Here is a 19,115-nt window from a genome sequence, read left to right as displayed (position 1 = left end):
GAAACCTGCCGTAAGCGGTTCTTCTTACATTGACACAGTTTCGCCACACTAATCCAATTACCGAGTCGCTTGCCCCTGGGGACCGGAAGTGTCAAATAAAAAAAAACTACTACGCGGCTAGCCGCGGGGTTATTTTCAGTCGCAAGTCACGCGGCAACAAAGCGGATTTTTATTCGAAAAATTGCCTCAATACTACACCACCTTCTCATCTACGGCTAGCACCGGCGGTTGACCGCTCACGACGAACAATAGACCGCGTGCACACATAAAAAAATAGAAAGAAAACTGCTTAAGTTGAGGCACTTATGCAAGCCCTCCGTACAGTCATAGCGGAACTGGCAAATGGATGTTCATTGAAATGATTCTTAATCTAATTAAATTCACTATCGCGTCTCTCCGGCTGTTTGTCGGCGTTTTTGCTGCTCCATTATTTTCGTCGTCGTCGTCGTCGTTGCCGTTATCTGAACTCACTGAATCTTGGCAGGAATTTTAACGCAGACCACCTCTCGATCGCCGGATTTCAGCTCCCATTTTACTTCGACGGCGACCTGCAAAATGGACCATGAAATGGGTGCTGGAATAGCACTTGACGGTTTGTTACCTTCGGGTACTGCTTCAACACCGGCAGCGTGGTGGTGTATTTGAGTTCGGTGTCCTTCGCCAGAGGACATTCTAGGCCGCTGTCCACACAGCCGTTGTCATTGGGTAGCTTGAACGGGACCTCCATACCGAGGATGATACCGTGGACCACGGCTTTTAGCTCCGACAGGTCATCCTCTGTGGAAAAGGAAAAGTTTTAACAGATTCTTTTCGAGTGAAATTGTTTTTTTTAGTAGGTACATGCGTCGCCATCATTGGTAAAAGCAATGGAGGCGCTTAGTATTTTATTATTTATTATTTATTTTCATTGCTCTGATCAAAGTAAGCAGTAACCCGATTGTATGTCATTTTGATATTGACCTTTTTCAACCGTTTTAGCTATGAATTAAAGGAATAAAAAGGTTTCTTTTGTCATCGTCATTAAGAGTGTATAACAAGTATAGAAAAAAAATATGATATTTTAAACAATGATGAGTTCAGTTGTGCTTTGTATACGCCTATAAAATAGGTTTAAAAGAAGAAACTTTGAGCACTAGTCGTAATTCTAGTTCCAAGTAATAATGTGTCAATTGTTTATTCCGGAAAAAGTTACTCTTTCATCCCGTTGCATATACTAGCTATCATAAGGCAAAACAACCTGGTTAATTTTTTTGAATAAACAAATAAGAAAATATGGGACTGTTAGGAATCTTTAGCATGTCATGGGACCAACCTAATACGCAATTTTAGTAGTTGTCACTAGCAGCAAAAAAAAAACAAAACTATACTTTAGTTTAAACTGCTTCAGATCAAATCAATTCTGTAACACTTCCGCCAGGGTTTTCACTAGTTCATGAAGTTCATTATTCGATACTTGGGCTTATATTAGGTGAACCGTTAAGCAGCTGTACCAAGTTAAGAAACGCTAAGAATTACTTAACCCTCTAGTGTCCAGTGCCGGCTTTAGACGGTCTTCAGTTACACCTATAAAAAGCTTATATCAATACCTAAAAAATGTTTATAAAAATTCATAGTGATTTTTTCGAAGTCCGCCTGAAAATTAACTTGGGCACTAGAGGGTTAATTTGCTTAAGTATTTATTGTGTTCGGCTACACTTCAGCTTCGGGCAATCCTCCATCCGGATAATACATTTCATTGCTTTTGATTTTACTTCTGAGACTTCAGGAGCTTCTCACTTCGCATGCTAATTTCTGCTAGGGACATATCAGCCTTCGGCATTAGGGCGTTTTGCCCGGGTTGATTGAAAAGCATGGGATTTTGTTTTTTTTTTAAATTGCAGCGTTTTTGTATAACAGTCTTCACACACAAACTGATTGCAGTGTATTTCTAACCTAATGGTCTCCCAAAATGATAAAATATTTACTTTACGAACTAATTTCATTTTTGTCATATGACTTACATTTTAAATTTAGTAAAGCGGGCAATGTATGCAGTTTGCGAGGACGCGAAAAAGGAACGGGAATAGAAGGTGTGACTTTTTAGGCTTAGAAAATTTTTTCTCTCGTCCAGATTTTTTTGTTTATAATAATTCTTCCCGTTTTATCAACTGTATACGGATGCTTGATTTAAAAAAAAATCAAAGAAATTTATTCGCTTATTTTCCGTCGGTCTAGTTCCGCCACTGTTGTGGCCAATCACCGACGCCCAGGGAGGCGACTCCACACCCAGGACCCTAACTCACGACCCGTTTATTAACGGACCGGCACCAACGGCTTTACTTCCTCATGCGATGGAAGGCGTGATCCCAGAGATTTTTCGCCTCAGAAAATCTCCCGGTGTCGGCTAAGATTGAATCTAGACCAGTTGGGTTGGTTGTGAGTGGATCACGCCACCTCACAACCATCAACACCTATGTCGGCGGTGGGACTCGAACCCAGGCGTCGAGCGTGGTTGGCGGAGACGTTACCAACCACACTAGGTCCCCGCCCTGATCAAAGAAATTTAGTTGTGTGCCATTTTCTTGAAACAACATATTTACTGTTATGAATTCTCAAAACAGTTTTCTTTTTAAGAAAATGAAAATTTCACGCATTAGAGGAGCTATTAGACTAGATGAATAGCAAAAAACGCGCCTATGCAAAATCATGTGTACAGCGTGACATTTACACTCACAGTGAGCGCCTTATCATTCTTCTAATCTACAGTTTCTCCACATGACATGGGTCATTCCATCTTAGGTGATCAATCCGCCCACGAACTGATTTGAAGAGCCGGTTATTTAAAGTGAATTTTTGAAGAGTCCTTACAGCAGGTAAAATCTGATCGCTGCACGGGTAAAAATATTTGAATGCTGTTTTCCGACAGAATCATGACCTATGACTCATGATATCATGATGTCAACTCCGAATATCATGAGCTACTCAGAGCGTTTTTATAAATACGACTCATGACTGCTAAAAACGTAACACATATCTGTCAAACTGTGCGCCGGTATATTCAGTGATTGCAAGTTTAGAAATCGTGATTAATACCGAAGGTGGACTAGCGTATTTCATGTGCAAAACAAGGTTTTCGCGAGTGAACGTGTTGATAAAACATCCGGTCCGGTTGCATAAATTTACTCAGCACAGTATTATCAAGTGCGGTTGAAACTGAAACAACTGTGGCAGAGAACATACGATTGCTGCTAGAATTGATGGATAAGAAGCTGTGCGGCGAGTGTCATCTGCCTATTAATGATTTGAAACCAGTGCCCCGCGGTTTCTGCGATGCCTTTTGTCACATCGGCTAGCAATGTTGTGAAATTAACGGTCGTGCCCACAAGAATTTGTTCGCACAAGGGAAGGCAATGCTCATTTGTCCCGCCTGTAAAGATAAATTAGGCGGTAGAAGAATTCGTGCCTATTTTGCCGAAAAACTAAATAATGTGCCGGCTGTGCCTACGAAAACATAATAATGTGCCGGCTGTGCCAACGAATGTGTACGTAATTCTGCAAGCCGCGGCAGTAACTCGATCGTTTTGAATGATCTTTCGGTTGCATCTATCGCCCCCGCACCCCAATCAGTTAGGTGGTGGTTGTATTCGCTTCGCACGAACTGTAAACTGCAGATTGGTGAAATACCTGTGTGTTCTCCAACCAGGTTTTCTGGCAAATTTCGCTAGCGGAAATTTGGAACTGTAAACTATCTTGACACATCACTGAAGTTGAGCATAATAAAGACTTGTTTTTTTACGTAGAACTACATTTCGCAGGAAGATCGGCTACATTGGGGTGAAAATGAAAATATAAAAACGGAAAAGGGGACAAAACAATGCTTATTAGCCGCTTAGTTTCCAACGCATTCCCGTCGTTTTTGTAGCAATCAATTGAAAATTATCCACGCATGAGCCCCCAAATACAGACAATTGTAATTTGATTATTTGAACTATTGTAGGTAGCGAACGGCTTCGGCAAAGGTTAAGATTGGTGCAGAAAACCTGCCGAAGCCTTTCGGTACCCTACTATTGAAAATTGTTATTGAAAAGTGTTAAAATAACAAGAAATAAAACAAAATTTATTAAAAAGTCTTGAAAAGCAATCAGTTTACTAGTGAAGGATGGGTGCTAACTATGTAGCAGCGGGCAGCAGCGATAGCGAGTACCAGTAGCGGTAGTAGTAGCAGCGTCAGCGGTAAGTGTAACGGTATTACCTCTTCTAGTAAAAAGCTGCTTATGTGCGGTAGCGACAATTCCTCCAGTGAAAAACTGTCGTATTTTGGCAACACACAAACGGGGGTGTTGGCAATCAAAATCTGTCTGTCGTTAAATTTTTATTCCGAAAACAGTTTCTAATGTCAGGAATAGCATAGAGATGGGATCAGCATCATATCCTAAATTTAATTAAAAACTAACTGTCCTTTTGAGGATGAACTAAATAGTCAATTGAAGAGTTAAAATTTTGTCGTTCATACATTACACCTTAATCAAAATGTTGGTGTGCCTTGATATAGACGATTGTAAATTCGATATGATCTTCATGTCTCAGTACGAGTTCGAAATTTAAATGTGCACCAAGGAACAAATAACTGAGTGACCAACTTTTTTATAAGTAGACCCTGTTGATGTTTTCCACAATAATGCGAAGGAGCCCAGTTTAGAGCAACCATCAACGTCAAACATTAGTTCTACTATTCAGGATGTCCATGATGTTCAACATATTGCTTTCTGAGAGAATTTGAGGCGACATTTTGACGACAACTTATAAACATTTAAGCATCTGATAGGAACAGCTTTTACTACATTTACACAGTTTACCTAACTATAATCGATCCGCTGCATCACGCCACGCCATTCCGATGCGTCTTGAAACAATTATTTTTGGCTGATCGTGCTCGCGAGTAGGGGAGTGCACGCGAATAAGACCGTAAATAGGAGTGTGTGTCCATGGTTTCGGGAGCGAAGAAAACTTGCAAGCGTCAACACTCGGTGGTGTGAAATGAAGGAAGTGTGAAAGAACGAGAGACAGTTCGAATGGTGGAGGTACCCCATTGTGTGTGTGTGTGATTTCGGTAGCGGTGAGAACACTACTTGGAGTATCGCATGCTTGTTTAGAGCGAGTTTAGCAACACTGGAGCATACAACCATAAACCATTTGTATTTAAATAAACTTTAAAACAAGTTGTTTTCCTTGTTTTGTGTTGCAAAATAATTTTTTTTGTGTATACTTTTATCGGTAAGATAAAACTGTTATCTGCAACTTTTCCGAAGAAGTCACACAGATTAAACAAACCGTTCTGTCTCTAAAAATAGTTTTTAACCATCCATAAGGCAATCCACGGGTGACGTTTCACTGCTTGTACGTTTGTAATTGTTTTTTCAAGTTGCAAAACCAAAACACAACCAAACACAAAATCTTTTAATGCTGGAAAAAGAAATCTAAAGTGATATTTTATTATTGGGTAAAGGATTGTCACTAACCATACTGGAGCAACCGATCGTTTGTTTTTCGTGCTTTTCGATCCGGGTTGCATCCAAGTTGCGACCGTTCGAACATATCTAAGGCTGTCAAAAGTTGAAAACTAACTGAAATCAGCTGACCTCACCTGTCTCGTCAATTGCCTTAGCAACATCCATAAATTACGTAACGCTAAAAACCCAATTTTTGGACCCCCACCCTCCCATATGTAACGAAAAGTAACGCCAAAACCTACCCCCCATAAAATTACGTAACGCTGTAGAAGAATACGCCAAATAAAAATGCTCATATTTGGAAAGTCTCCCCATGGATTTTTTGTTACGTAACGCTGATCCTACCTCCCCCTTCCCTAAATAACAAATCGTAATGCCAAAAATATATCCCCCCTCCCTCCTATAGGTATTACGTAATTTATGGATGCCGCCAAATTATTCGTGACCAAAAACAAAAAATAATAATAGCACAAAATGACATCTTCAGCCCATAAGAACATCTCTGCAAAGTGCAAATGCAATGCTATGCAAATGACATTTAAAAAAAATAGATGAGAAACATTTTGTGTTCTCTAATGTCATCGATAAAGATTTACAGTACTTTTTTTCATAAAATCCGTTAGGAAAAACGATCAAAAATGGTTGAAATGTTATTATAAGTTGATTAGGGTATCGAACGTCTTTGGCAGGTTTTTGCATAATACTGCTGCAGAAAAGCTGCCAAAGAAAACTTATTAATTTATGTTTTACTTTGTTTTGCCGTTCAAATCATAAATAATACTGACTGTCGAACTGGTTACTACAAACCCGTAACGGTTTGGCGTCTAAGACCGTGAACAAAATCTGATCTTTTACGATTTTTAGTTTTAAGTTGAAAAATTATAATTTCAATGATTCATAATCATGAATCAAATTCCAACTTATCAGAGTGATGAATCCTATTCAAAGTTTATGAACTTTATCCTAAGTTTAATGAATTTTTATTGTAGTTTCATGAAATAAATTACTGACTTCATAAACCAAAACACGAATTCAAATATAATATCTAATTTCATTCGTGGAACGCTAGATCGCATGAATTATATTTTCAGTTTCGTGATCGATAAATCATGACATTAAGATTTAATGAACCAAAGTGAAGTTTCATAAATTAAATGTACACCCAGTGCGCACAAATGACATGTTGGTGACCTTTAAGAGAAGATTAATATTCGTATTAGAAATATGTTCTGTAAATGGTCAGGAATGCTGAAAAAGCGTCGAAATGGCGGGGCTTACAGCCTTATCCAATTTTTTGCATTTACATGTTTTCAACTGTGTGATATTTATAGGAGAAAGCAGAAACGTTTCTAATTTTGTTTTAAGTTGTCATCGCGAGTCGTATTTTTATCAACACATTCATGAATATTTTTCGTGACAAAGTTCTAAAATAAAATATACTGTTCGTGCCCAACTCCCGAACATTGCCATTCAATTTTTCTTATTTCGCCGATAAAATTTAGAAATGATTGAACGTGTACATATTAGCAATAACATAGAACAAGTTGAATTTGCGATGAATGCCAAAAGCTATTTTCAGATGCAATCCCATTTTCATGGAGAAAGTATGTCGCCTACCCCTTAAAATTTTCGCGCGCCTTCCCAAAAATTAGGTTTTAGATAGTATTCGTAAAATTATAAATGTTTTAGAAACACTAAGAATTAAATTTATTGTTTTTTCAAGCGTCTGTCTGTTAATGGATAACTCTTGTTGTAATTTTGTTACAAAATATATGAAAATTATCAAGGAAAACTTCTAAATCATATTATGGTTTAATTTTATAATATATGTGCTACTTTCGTCAAGCATTGCCTCCATTTTAAAGAGCCAACAAACTTTAGGTGCTCGTCACCAATTTTTGGTGACTTTCGTAAAAAAGATGGATTCCTCTTAATAACGGTTATGGATCATTTCTTTATTCTTCAATAAACATCAATTAATACGGGGACTCTTTTGAGACTAATCGAACGTTAGTTTCATGAGACCTTATTAATTTCAACTAATCTTTTCGAAGCTACTTGATTAAAAAGGATAATTACTAAAATTCCGCGAAATTTCTGAAAAGACCACATATTCATAACAACATTTGACATATTCTTTACAAAAGTCACGGTGACTAATAAGTAACATTTGTTGATTGAAGCCCGATGTTCATTTTTTCTGATATTTATTTAAACTAGAAGAGATGATTACTGCGAAAATGTTAATAACATATAAGTTTTTTTCAAAAGGTCACAAATTCTATTGAACAAAACTTTTGACAAATATCCTCTCACAGAAGTCACAGTGATTAACAAGGGAAACTATTTTTATGAAGGTCACCATGAAGTTATCAGAAAAATTTAAATGTACCTTTTAATGACTTAGTGACTATTCTAAGACAACATAACATTTGTACTTCAAATTATCACCGTGACTACTTAATGGAAAAAATAATTTCGTTTCACAAGTGGAATAATCTCGCCTGTGACCCTTCAGAGAAGAATAAATAAATTTTAGTTCAATTATCACAGAGACAAAATAAAAGAAAAAATTGTTTTATAATCATAGCGCTAGTGTCTTTTGTAAGAGAACTAACAAAAGTTTTTCTATAAAAAGTAATGGTACGCGAGTACAAAAACTATTTCCATATTATTTTTAAAACATTCGGGGGACAATTGTGAGGAAAAAGTCTTATTTTATTTGTGACTCTCGTGCGGATTGGGCAATTTCGTGAATCGGATCGCACAAATGATGATTTCATGAAACTAGCCCAATCAATCATGAGTTCAATTCATGGTTTCCTAAATCAAACACCCGATTTCATAAGTCAAATGCTATATGTCCCGACTCGCAACTCATGATTTCATAAATCAAATTCAAGGTTCCAGTAGCCAAAGCAAGAATTCATAAATCGAACACCCGATTCCCGGAGTCAAATGCTATATGTCCTGACTCGCAACTCATGATTTCATAAATCAAAATCATGGTTCCAGTAGCCAAAGCAAGAATTCATAATTCGAACACCCGATTCCTGGAGTCAAATGCTAAATTGCATGACTCGTGACTCATGATTTCACGAGTTCAGCTCATAATTTCATGGGTTATAATAAACCAAAGCAAAAATTAATAAATCAAACACTCGATTCCCGGAGCCAAATGCTATATTTTATGACTCGCATTTCATGATTTCATCAATCACAATCATGGTTCCATGAGTCAAAGGGAGATTTCATAAATTGAACGCCCGATTTCATGAGTCAAATGAGTCAAATTTCATGACCCGTAAATCATGGTTTCAATCCAAATTGCTCATGATGTCAGCAAAACAGTAACGCACGGGGTGCGTTACGAACAATTGGCTCATGATTCCATGAGTCTTTACTCATGGTGTATATTCATACCATGAAAATACATCCAAATCATGAAATCATGAGTCATTTTGCCCGTTTTCGAGATTTTATTTCTACCCGTGTGATTTTGTTGATCAGACACCGAGCCTCTTACCGAGCGCAAAGTCGCGCGCGAAACTGCAATTGAACTTCCAGCAACCAGCTACAAACATAACTCCAGTTCCCAGGCTTCTGAAATTGACTGTATTTCCGTGACAGTAAATTTCAAACTAGATCGGCTCTCATTGTGTTGCACAGCTGTAAACGTTCAGTAAACAGTCTGAAAGCGACTAACGACAGCACACACGTGCAATGCCAAACGGGCTGTTATTTTTCATCTTATGTCTGATGGTTCTTTCAAGCTATCGCTAATGATAGCCTTCACAGAGCGAAATCAACAACAACAATATCGCACGCTTAGCCTTGGGGCTAAGGATAAGTACAACGATACACCGTGCAGTGCTGAGTCGAGAAAATTTACAGCTCGAAAAGAGCCTCGACTCGATCGGGAATCGAACTCGATATCACAACAGTGTGGGAGAGCTAGCCGACCGACATATGATATGAGCCTCATGAATAGCTTATTCATGAGAATGTTAGAGTAGAAAGGGAGAACAGTCGTCAGTATAGTTGTCACACCGAGTGTCACACCGCAGTCGTTTTCCGAAGTCTGCTCCAGTCACTGACGAGGCGAGCAAAATGTTGTATTACAGAACGCGAGTGAAACTTGGCTGATGACAGCTGAGTCACTGAATGCGTTCTTTTTTACCAATAAATACTCAAATGGACATATTTCTAACCTAAAAGAGAGTGAAAGAAACCTGGTATATGTTTGCCTCACATCCGTCGTGAACTATAGAATACTAGTTAACTGAGAACTGCTATGGCTGAGCCTGAGAAGTCTCAAATTTTAAAGCTTTGTTAAATTACTCCAAAACTGCCATAAACAAATCATAGATACTGCGAGGAAAATGACAAAGTCACAAAGTACTGGCTCTTCACAAGCGGATTGCCTGCGAGCTGATCAAAAAAACCAGTTCATCGGAAGAACCAGTTCTTTTGAGAGCGAGCAAAAGATTTCGCTCTTTTACACCAGCTCGCCAGCCCGCCAGCACCAGATCAAATCAGATTCAGAAGAGAAGATCAGTGAACAAATTCTTTCGCTTTATTCGTTCCACTTTTGCTATCCATTCGCGTGCGTTCTCGGTGTTAGCCAGCCCCTGTGTCTGTGGGTGATCTATTTTAATTTTTGCTTGCTTTCGCGGCTGATGGATGGTTATGCATAGCAAAGCAGGCAGCCGGTGGCAGCTGGTTGCTATGAATTTATTTGCAGTTTTTCGCGCGACTTTACGCTCGGTAAAGCGGGTGTAAAGCCTTTATGTGGCTCTCGCTTGCGATGTCCGATACTGACCGAAACAAAAAAAGGGGTAACGAGAAGAGCGAGCGAGCGGTTAAAAGAGCTAGTTCACCTTAGTGAGCGGAACCGCTCTAATTCGCTTACTGTAGTGAACCATTTTTCCACCTCTTATCTCAAGTGTGAAAAAAAAGTACGAATGTTCCAACGACCTTCTCCCGTTTGACTCAAAGTTCGGGGAATTTTTCATATAAGGTCACTATGCAAAAATCCAATCTTCGGTACCAATTAGACCACTCCTCGCTCCCCTTTTTATAGATATGCCATTTTCGTCAAAAGCCCTTATTTTCGCTTAATCATGGCTTTGAATACGAATATACAAATTCGATAATTTCATTGTGTTCCTGAGAAAATATCACGCGGAAAACACTCATCAGTCCAAATTTCATGAGCAAAACTCGTGTTACAACATATATAATAAATGAAGTCAAATTTTCTCTGCTTTTTAAGCAAGCTGCTTTTCCAAGTTTTTTTTATAGATCCAGATATTCCATAACAATAGATATTCTAGAAATCGCATTTTGTTTTAAAATACTCTAGGAATCAAAAAAGTATCAAACTTTACTAACATCAAGTGCTTGAACACATGCGAAGACAGACATACACCTACTTCACAATATTTCTAAAAACCTAACAAATCAAAAAAAAATTAGTTAAACATTGAATATCTTGATCACTAAATTTTCTTGTAAAACTTAAAATAATTTTCTCGGTATATGAATCTTTTATATATACGTACATGTAACGTTTCATGAACGAACAAACAAATGACAGGTACATTGAAAACAAAAATAGGAAAACTTTTTTCAAGTTTTGGAAAATTTTCAACTAACTTTTCTATCAGAATTTGTGAAACGGGTCCTTTATGGCTCACGATGTCTAATTTTCACAAATAAATAATGAATTTATTTTCACTCTAGAATTTAATTACCTATTATATTAATTTTATTGGATTTGAGTAATTTTTCATGTTGGTAATGGCGCTTGAAGTTTTGGTAATTTTCTTTCAAATATCTTCAGAACCATTACATCGAAATTGGTGAAATTTGCATAGCTGTTGTATCTTAATCTGCAGTTTATAAAAATATTTTTCCTGAAGATTTTTTTCAATAGTAACTCTTTAAAACAATGCGCTGAAAAATTATGTTCTGGGGTATTAAAAACTATGAAAATACTACATACAACCGTCAATCACAAATTGAGAAAGTTACGTAAGAATGTCACTTTCAATAAGAGAATGCGCGCTTTTGTCGTCTATTGGAATGAATATGTGAAAATTTCTGGTGTTTTTTGTTGTTCTTGTATTACTAGAGCGACTCTCTAGCAACTTCATTTCGGTGTCGCATTCACTCGTTGAGCAAAAGCCAAAATCAAGATTTTTAAAAAAAATCTCACGACCACTCATTCATACAATTCTCTGGAATTTGTAATCTACTTATTTGTAGCTCGTTTCAAACTTGCTCATGCATTTCGTTTCCACGTTACCCCGTGTGTCATCACCAGTGCTGATAAAAGTCATTTTCCCCAGCAAAATTCTTCGAAAACTACAGCCAATTATTTTCAATTTTCACTTCCAATGATCGCAGCACTCTTTCAGATACACTAGATTTTCGTCCTAGTAACGTGCTGTTATACTCAGATGGAATAGATCGCGCGCATCGTTCACGGTTACGGAATAAAATTTGACGACAAATCCAACCAAATGATCTTCACTTCAAAGCGAAAAACAAAAACAAACAGTCCACTCAACCAAAATGAACCTCACCGAAACACTTTTTCACTGACACTAACCGATGCCTTGACAATCTCCGTTAACTGATAAACTGATTGTGTTGTCTTGCTTCCATCGCATGAAATATAATGAGGTGTTTTGACAGTTCACTTCCATGCAAAAAGTGGGAAGGAAGAACTCTGAAAGGATTGTAAAAAAAATAATGTTTATGGATGCTTTTTTTCACTTTCACTCAGGAGTGTCAACAAATATCAACCCTGCATCACATGCGCCTTCGCCATGCGAGGTTGCAAAAAAAATGCCTCTCAACATTTATTTTAATAGCATTTTTGAAGTAAACAAAATTTTCGAAATAACTTTGCAAATGAAAATAATAGTTTCGTTCACCTGTTCATTGCAACCAAGGTTTTGCTTCAGATATTGTGAGGATAATTTCTAGCAAACTAAGTTTAAAAACCTTGTGAAGAGTCTGCCAACAATTAGAACTGGGATTGTCAATGAGAGTACTGCGCGTTCGCTTCTCGTTTGATAATTTATTACAGCACGAACTTTGACAGCCCATATCTATTGAACAAAAAAGAACAACCACTCGAAACTTTCAGAAAAGTTTCGGAATGATGTCAAAAACAATTTTTTTTTTCAAATTTTCCAATGCAGCAGAACATTCTTTTTCAGCTTACTTATTCTACTTTTACGGCGACAGTGATTATTAATGCAAGCCGAATCCAGAATTTTTTGCCATATCACTCGATCTTGAGCTGCAATCCTACATTCCCTCTAACACCTATTTCGCGGGCATCGTCGACAGCACACATTCAACGAGTGCGGGGTCTACCCCGAAGTCGACGGCCTCTATCGGGACTCCTGCTAAATAAAGTTTTTGCTGATCGCTCTTCCGGCATTCTAGCTATATGCCCAGCCCACTGTAGCCTGTCTTGTTTCATCCGCTTAACTGCTTAATTCTGCGCTCAAAAACAACAAGAGCTTGCCGATCAGCCTACGCAATCCGTAGAAGGCCCTGTTTGCGACCGCTATCCGCCTCTTTATCTCACGGCTAACCTCATTGTCGCGCGTCCCAGGTAAATAGATTCGTCAATCACAGTAAGGTTTTTTTTTACACGAGGGATGCGTTCCAAATTTCTATGGAATCGCGTAAAAAAAGACTTTTTTGAGTTTCGAATATAACGAAGAAAACCGTTTTAAAATCGTTTGAATATGATGGTGGTCAATCTAGAGACCAAAATTCAATGTGTTAAGTTTTCAGTATTTACACTAAAAATTGTGAATTTTTCTGAAAACTGGTATATGGTACCTAGTGGCCTGAAACGGAAAACGTGTTTAAGATGAGGTCGATATCTTGTACCGTTTTTGAGTAATTAGGAAAAGCAACTCGCGTAAAAAACCTGTAAAAAAAGACCTTACTGTACTTCAAATGATTCCCCATTTATCACTACCGCAGCACCAACATCCGACGGGCTACCACACTGTCTACCAGCCACCATGTACTTCGTTCGGCAGAGCTCATGGCAAACCCAATTCTGGCAGCTTCCCTCTTGAGAGGTTCACTAGTACCATAGATAATTACGAGTAACGATATCGTCCGCAAAACCTAGGAGCATGTGAGACGTCGTAACGATAAAGCCACCTCTCTGCACGCCAGCCCTCTATATAGCATCTTCCAATGCGATGTTGAACAATAATTTGGACAGCCGGCCACCCTGCTTCAAACCATCTAACGTCACGAAAGCGTCCGATATCTCATCGGCTATCTTGAAACTTGATGTGGAACCATCAAGGGTGGCACGAATGAGTCTGATAAGTTTTGTTGGAAAACCATAAACCATTTCTCTTAACTGAGTCGTACGCTGCCCTGAAGGCTATGAACAGATGGTGAGTCGGCAAGTTGAATTTTCGAAATTTATCGCTGATTTGTAGCAAGATAAATATTTGGTTCGTAGTGGAGCGTCCCTCTCGGAAAGAACATTGGCAATCGCCAATTTTCCAGCTCACTGTTTCAAACAGTTACTATTAAAAAAAAAATAGAAAATCACTACAACTTAATATGCACTCGCTGTGACAATTTCATTGAATTCGATCAATAGTTCTAAAGATATGTCTTATTTCAAAAACCTAAATTAATCCACCTAGCGGTCAGACTCAGCCTTTCTCATTCAAACTTATTATTTGTAAGAATAGATTTACATGAATGCTTAAATCCAATAAAGGTATATTCACTCTTTGGGTTCCAAAATATTGATGTTGTAGTTAAAGTACAAAACATGAAATTTGACGTAATGTTGGTGCTAAAGAAATAGCGAAATAAAAGAAATGACTCCTAATTTCGAACAATTTAATCACGAGCGATACCGGAAACGCTCAGATAGTACGATACCACATTTAAATCATGTTGAGGCCATATATATTGATCAAAGCAGGTATAGTGTTGAATAGTCTTTGATTTTCTTTTCTTTCCAAAACTTTTGAACAGTTAATCAAATTGTTATGAAGTTTGTTATTTGAAGTTTTGAGAGATGAGTCGTTTGCATGATACTAGTTATGTTCAAATAAGTCGTGTAATACAGCAAATTACAGTAAAATTTAATAGGGTGTTATGAGGCAGCTAGACCTTTCATTTGATATAAATTCTGTGGAAATCGGGTCAACCATCTCTGAGAAAAGTGAGTGAGGCCAAGTAGTTTTCGGAATATGTTTCTTTTCATAGCTGGATTTCAGATTTTTAAACATAACAGACAAAGTAATAATCCGTTTGCAAAAAAAAATATTAGGGTTTTATGGGGCAACAACACCTTCCATATGACACTGATTTTATTAAAATCGGTCCATCCATCTCTGAGAAACATGAGTGAGATTAAATAGTCTACAGAACACGTTTTTTTCCATAACTTCTGAACCGCATGTTCAATCTTTATAAAATTCAAAAGTTCAGGGTTTTTTAGGTAGCCCGTATATTAGAAACCAATTTTGTTTAAATCGGTTGTGTAGTTTCTGAGATATTGATCTTTCGTGATTTTTACATTTTGATACATATCCTCTAAACTAGAAATCAGATTACAATAAAATTCAATAGGGTCTTATAGAGCAACTAGACCTTTCATCTGCAATTAATTTCATTAAAATCGGTCAGCCACCTCTGAGAAAATCGAGTGAGATTGGGAGAGCGTTACACACACACATGCAGAAAATGCTCAGCTCGTCGAACTGAGTCGAGTGGTATATGACATTCGACCCTTTTGAGCACTTTTATACCTTTAGTTTTTGCAGTGATTGCTATACCTTTCTAGGAGAAAGGCAAAAAGTGAAATGATAGAAATGACTTTTAATTTCAACTTCAATCCCGAGCAAGGCCGCAAACATTGAAATAGTACAATATCAAATTTAAATGATGTTGAGGCCACATATTTTGATCGTAGCTATAGTTTTAAACAGTCTACGGGTTACGTTTCTTTCTATAACTTCCAAACCACATGTTTAAACATTATGAAATTCACTGTTTAAGGGTTTAAAAGCCCATTTATTTGAATTCAACTATATTCATGGCTTCTGAGATATAAGAGCGTTTTTCACATTCTGATGCAGCGCCAAAACTAAAAGTTTGATTACAATGAAATTCAATAGCAACCTAAGCGACAAATAGACCCTTCATTTGACACCAAGATAGAAAGAAACGGTCGGACCATCTCTGAGAAAAGTGAGTGCGAAAAAAAGGTGCACATACACACGTACACACCCACACACAAACATATACACCTATACATGCATATATGCAGAAAATGCTTGATTCGTCGAACGAAGTCGAGTAGTATATGACATTCGGCCATTTGGATCATTTTTCTACCTTTTAATTAGCCAGTGATCGTTAGGAGAAAGTCAATATGTTTACTTTCATTATGTGATTTCACATTTCTATGAACAACGGACACAGTTACAATTCAATTGCAATGATGTTCAATAGCAACCTATGGGGCAACTAGACCTTTCATTTGACACTAATTTTGTGAAAATCGGTTCAGCCATCTCTGAGAAAATTGAGTGAGTTTAAACAACCTCAGGATAACTTTTCTTTACATAACTTTTGAACCATATGTTCAATCATAACGAAATTCAAACGTTAAGAGTTCTGGAGACAGCCCAATCATTTGAAACCAGTTCTATTGAAATCGGCTGTGTGGTTTCTGAGATATTGATGTTTCGTGATTTTTACATTTTGATACATAACCTCTAAACTAAAAATCCGATTACAATGAAATTCAATAGCAACCTATGGCGCAACTAGACCTTTCATTTGCAATTAATTTTATGAAAATCAGTCCAGCCATCTCTGAGAAAAGTGAGTGAGAAAAAAAAGTTGCACATACACACACACACATACACACATACATACATACATACATACAGAAATTGCTCAGTTCGTCGAAAGGGGTCGAGTGGTATATGACATTCGGCCATTGGGACCACTTTTATACCTTTGGTTTTTCCAGTGATTGCTATACCTTTCTAGGAGAAAGGCAAAAACTTTACCAAAATTTCAAATGTCAATATCGACATAAAACTTACTCAAATTCAATCGAATTTTGAAAATCAAGTTTTTGGGTTTTCGATATTTGTTTGAAAAATTCGCGATTTTTAGTAATCCTTTTCACGAATTCCGACCCAATAATGCTTTGGTAGTAAAATTTTTAGGATGGAATTTTTTTCAGCTCAGCTGCTCAGTAGGCATTTTTGAGGAAAAATCGTTTATGGTTTCATAACGATTTTTCCTAAAACATGCCTACTGTTCGGCTTATTATTGGGAGTCGAAAGATGATTACAATAATAAATAATTCACCCTGTTCACACAGCGCATCAATATATTTCTAATGTTCTAATGTTCCATATCGATTGCAAAAAAGTCAACTCATACTGACGTCTGGTCGCTTGTAATCGAGAAAGCCCCGTACAACAAGCTTGTATAAAATGTGATTCAGCCTTTGCATTTCCAAAGGAAATGTTAACTAAACATTGCAAACGCGCCTACCTAATTGAACATCCAATTTCGCGCTCAATTCATTTCGGTTCGCTCTTCATCGAACGAAACAAATTCACATTTTAAGGCCCGAATTATAGCTTTTAGTAGAGCGTATAATTAGTTGGTTATTTTGGTGATAAAATCTTCTCTTTTAATTACGAGCTGACCGTGAAAAAGAACAACGTAGTTATTCTATTACGATCTCCGCGGTCGATAGCGATAGGTATGCCCTTGCAAGCGGTTGAAACTTTCTAAGAAAGGGTTACAATTTAATTGTTTTAACAGTATAATTACTGTAAATTGAAACTGGAAAACAACGAGTCCAAATCCAGTGAGCCGCAAGTGCACTCAGCGTAAATTAATTTTGAAAAAAGACTCGTGAAATAGTATCAACAGGGTGATGTTTTCAAGAATACACTCGAAGTACGTATATTAGCACAGCTGCTCAATAATGGTCTCTCATGTGAAATTTAAAAAAAAACTTACCCGAGGTAAATGTGATGGAGATGGTGGCATTCGAATTTCGCTTCAGCACACAAGCTGGCTCATTCAGTTTGCAATCCGACACCTCTACCAAACTGTAGTTCCCGATCGTGTTTGCGTCAGCTGGAAGACAAATAATGCGAAAATAATTTCAGAACTTATCGCCCAAACAAGTGGCTTAACGATGCTTTACCGAAATGAATTTTTAGATCTTGAGAGTAAAAATGAACATGGTTGCGTCTTGCGTCGTTATATTTCTGCCTGTTTACTATTTTTGTGGTTTCTAATATCAACTGCAGCAATTATAGTTCAGTTGTTATAATTCAGAGAACAAAGAACAAAACAAAGACTAACAAAAAGGTCATATCTTTTGGGGTAAAAGCCTTGTGATGGATTTTTTAGTTTTAAGAGTATTAAAGTCCTAATATAATGCAATGTTTTTGGTTTTGAATTTTCGAAAATTCCTCTAAATTTTTTCATTCTACTACTAGTAACCTGAGTTTTTTTTAAGTATTTATTATACCCAAATAAATTCAAACTGTTCTCAATACTCGAGTTCAGAAATCTTCGCTTATCATTTTTATTTGAATTTGTTCGAGATTTGCCACGCAGATAAATTATTAAACTTTTTTATAACATTTTATAGCAAATTCATCAACACTCACCGCAATTTTCAAACTGCACACTTTGTACGAAGTTGATGGCCAAAGCCAAAACCACAAACAATGTCGAGACTGATAAAGATTTGCACATTTTTGTTGTTGTTATTTTTCGTTGAGCTTTCAATAATGTCGCTTATCAGCTGCTGCCGTTCTTATCGTCTTACAGAAATATTTTACCACGATCACTACTGTAATGATCCTCGATTTTAGTTTCCGGTGGCTTGTTGTGACTGTCTTATCAAACAGACTGCGCGCTCTTTATTTTCCGTTTCACCAAAGAATCCCGACCGTCCGAATTGGTTGCCGCCGAATAACTAACTGACTGACTGACTGATTGGCTGGCGGGTGGGCGGTCACAAACAATGATGAGCTATGATGATGATGATGAGTCACAAACACCCGTACACTAAAGTCACTTTCTACGTGGTTTTCTTCCACAATAGTAAATTTCAATCAATTCAAGAAATCGAATTCTCGAATGTTACCCGACGTTTTTCCTGATTTTTATCTTGATTTTCAAGGGAAAAAAATTGTTTTTCACTGAACACTTCCCCGCAGAAAAAGTGACTCCAGTGTAGTTAGAATCATGTTTGGAACCATCATTCCTTACGTAGGAGTGGCGACTGTCGAATGATTGAGCTGATCTTCATGGTACTTTGTGTTGTGATGTACGAACGTTAATCAGGCGACAAAGAAAACTCATAGCTAGCACAATACGACAATTGAATAACTATCTGCTACTGCGTTGGATGGCTAACAGGGCACAACGCTTCCGATTTGTACGGATTCGCAAGCTGCATTAGTCTAAAAGTGGTCGAAGTAAAGTTGGAATAACTGTAGGTAGATAAACTATGATACAAGTTATTTAGATAGAAAAGTTAGTTGCCTAAAACTTTTG

General features: G+C 37.3%; 1 protein-coding gene across 1 annotated transcript; it reads right to left on the bottom strand.

Moving 5' to 3' along the window:
• Positions 1 to 129: 129 nt before the first annotated feature.
• Positions 130 to 18,626, bottom strand: LOC129722177 (NPC intracellular cholesterol transporter 2 homolog a-like). Its single transcript, XM_055675451.1, has 4 exons — positions 18,221 to 18,626; positions 17,559 to 17,678; positions 602 to 777; positions 130 to 548 (listed from the first exon to the last, which is right to left on the bottom strand). The coding sequence occupies exons 1-4, from the start codon at positions 18,306 to 18,308 to the stop codon at positions 468 to 470; spliced, it is 465 nt and encodes a 154-aa protein (XP_055531426.1). The 5' UTR covers positions 18,309 to 18,626; the 3' UTR covers positions 130 to 467.
• Between the last annotated feature and the right edge of the window lie 489 nt (positions 18,627 to 19,115).

Source organism: Wyeomyia smithii, chromosome 2 (assembly GCF_029784165.1).
Source record: "Wyeomyia smithii strain HCP4-BCI-WySm-NY-G18 chromosome 2, ASM2978416v1, whole genome shotgun sequence".
Classification (NCBI taxonomy): Eukaryota; Metazoa; Arthropoda; class Insecta; order Diptera; family Culicidae; genus Wyeomyia; species Wyeomyia smithii.
Note: the sequence above shows the minus strand (reverse complement) of the source record. Positions and strands in the feature narration are given on the sequence as shown.

Excerpts from the sequence above, each read along its gene's own strand:
- LOC129722177 (XM_055675451.1), bottom strand. The coding sequence starts at position 18,308 with ATGTGCAAATCTTTATCAGTCTCGACATTGTTTGTGGTTTTGGCTTTG. Across the intron at positions 17,679-18,220 it reads TGTGCAGTTTGAAAATTGCG|CTGACGCAAACACGATCGGG; the intron begins GTGAGTGTTGAT and ends TTTGTCTTCCAG. Across the intron at positions 549-601 it reads TGTTGAAGCAGTACCCGAAG|GTCGCCGTCGAAGTAAAATG; the intron begins GTAACAAACCGT and ends TCCATTTTGCAG.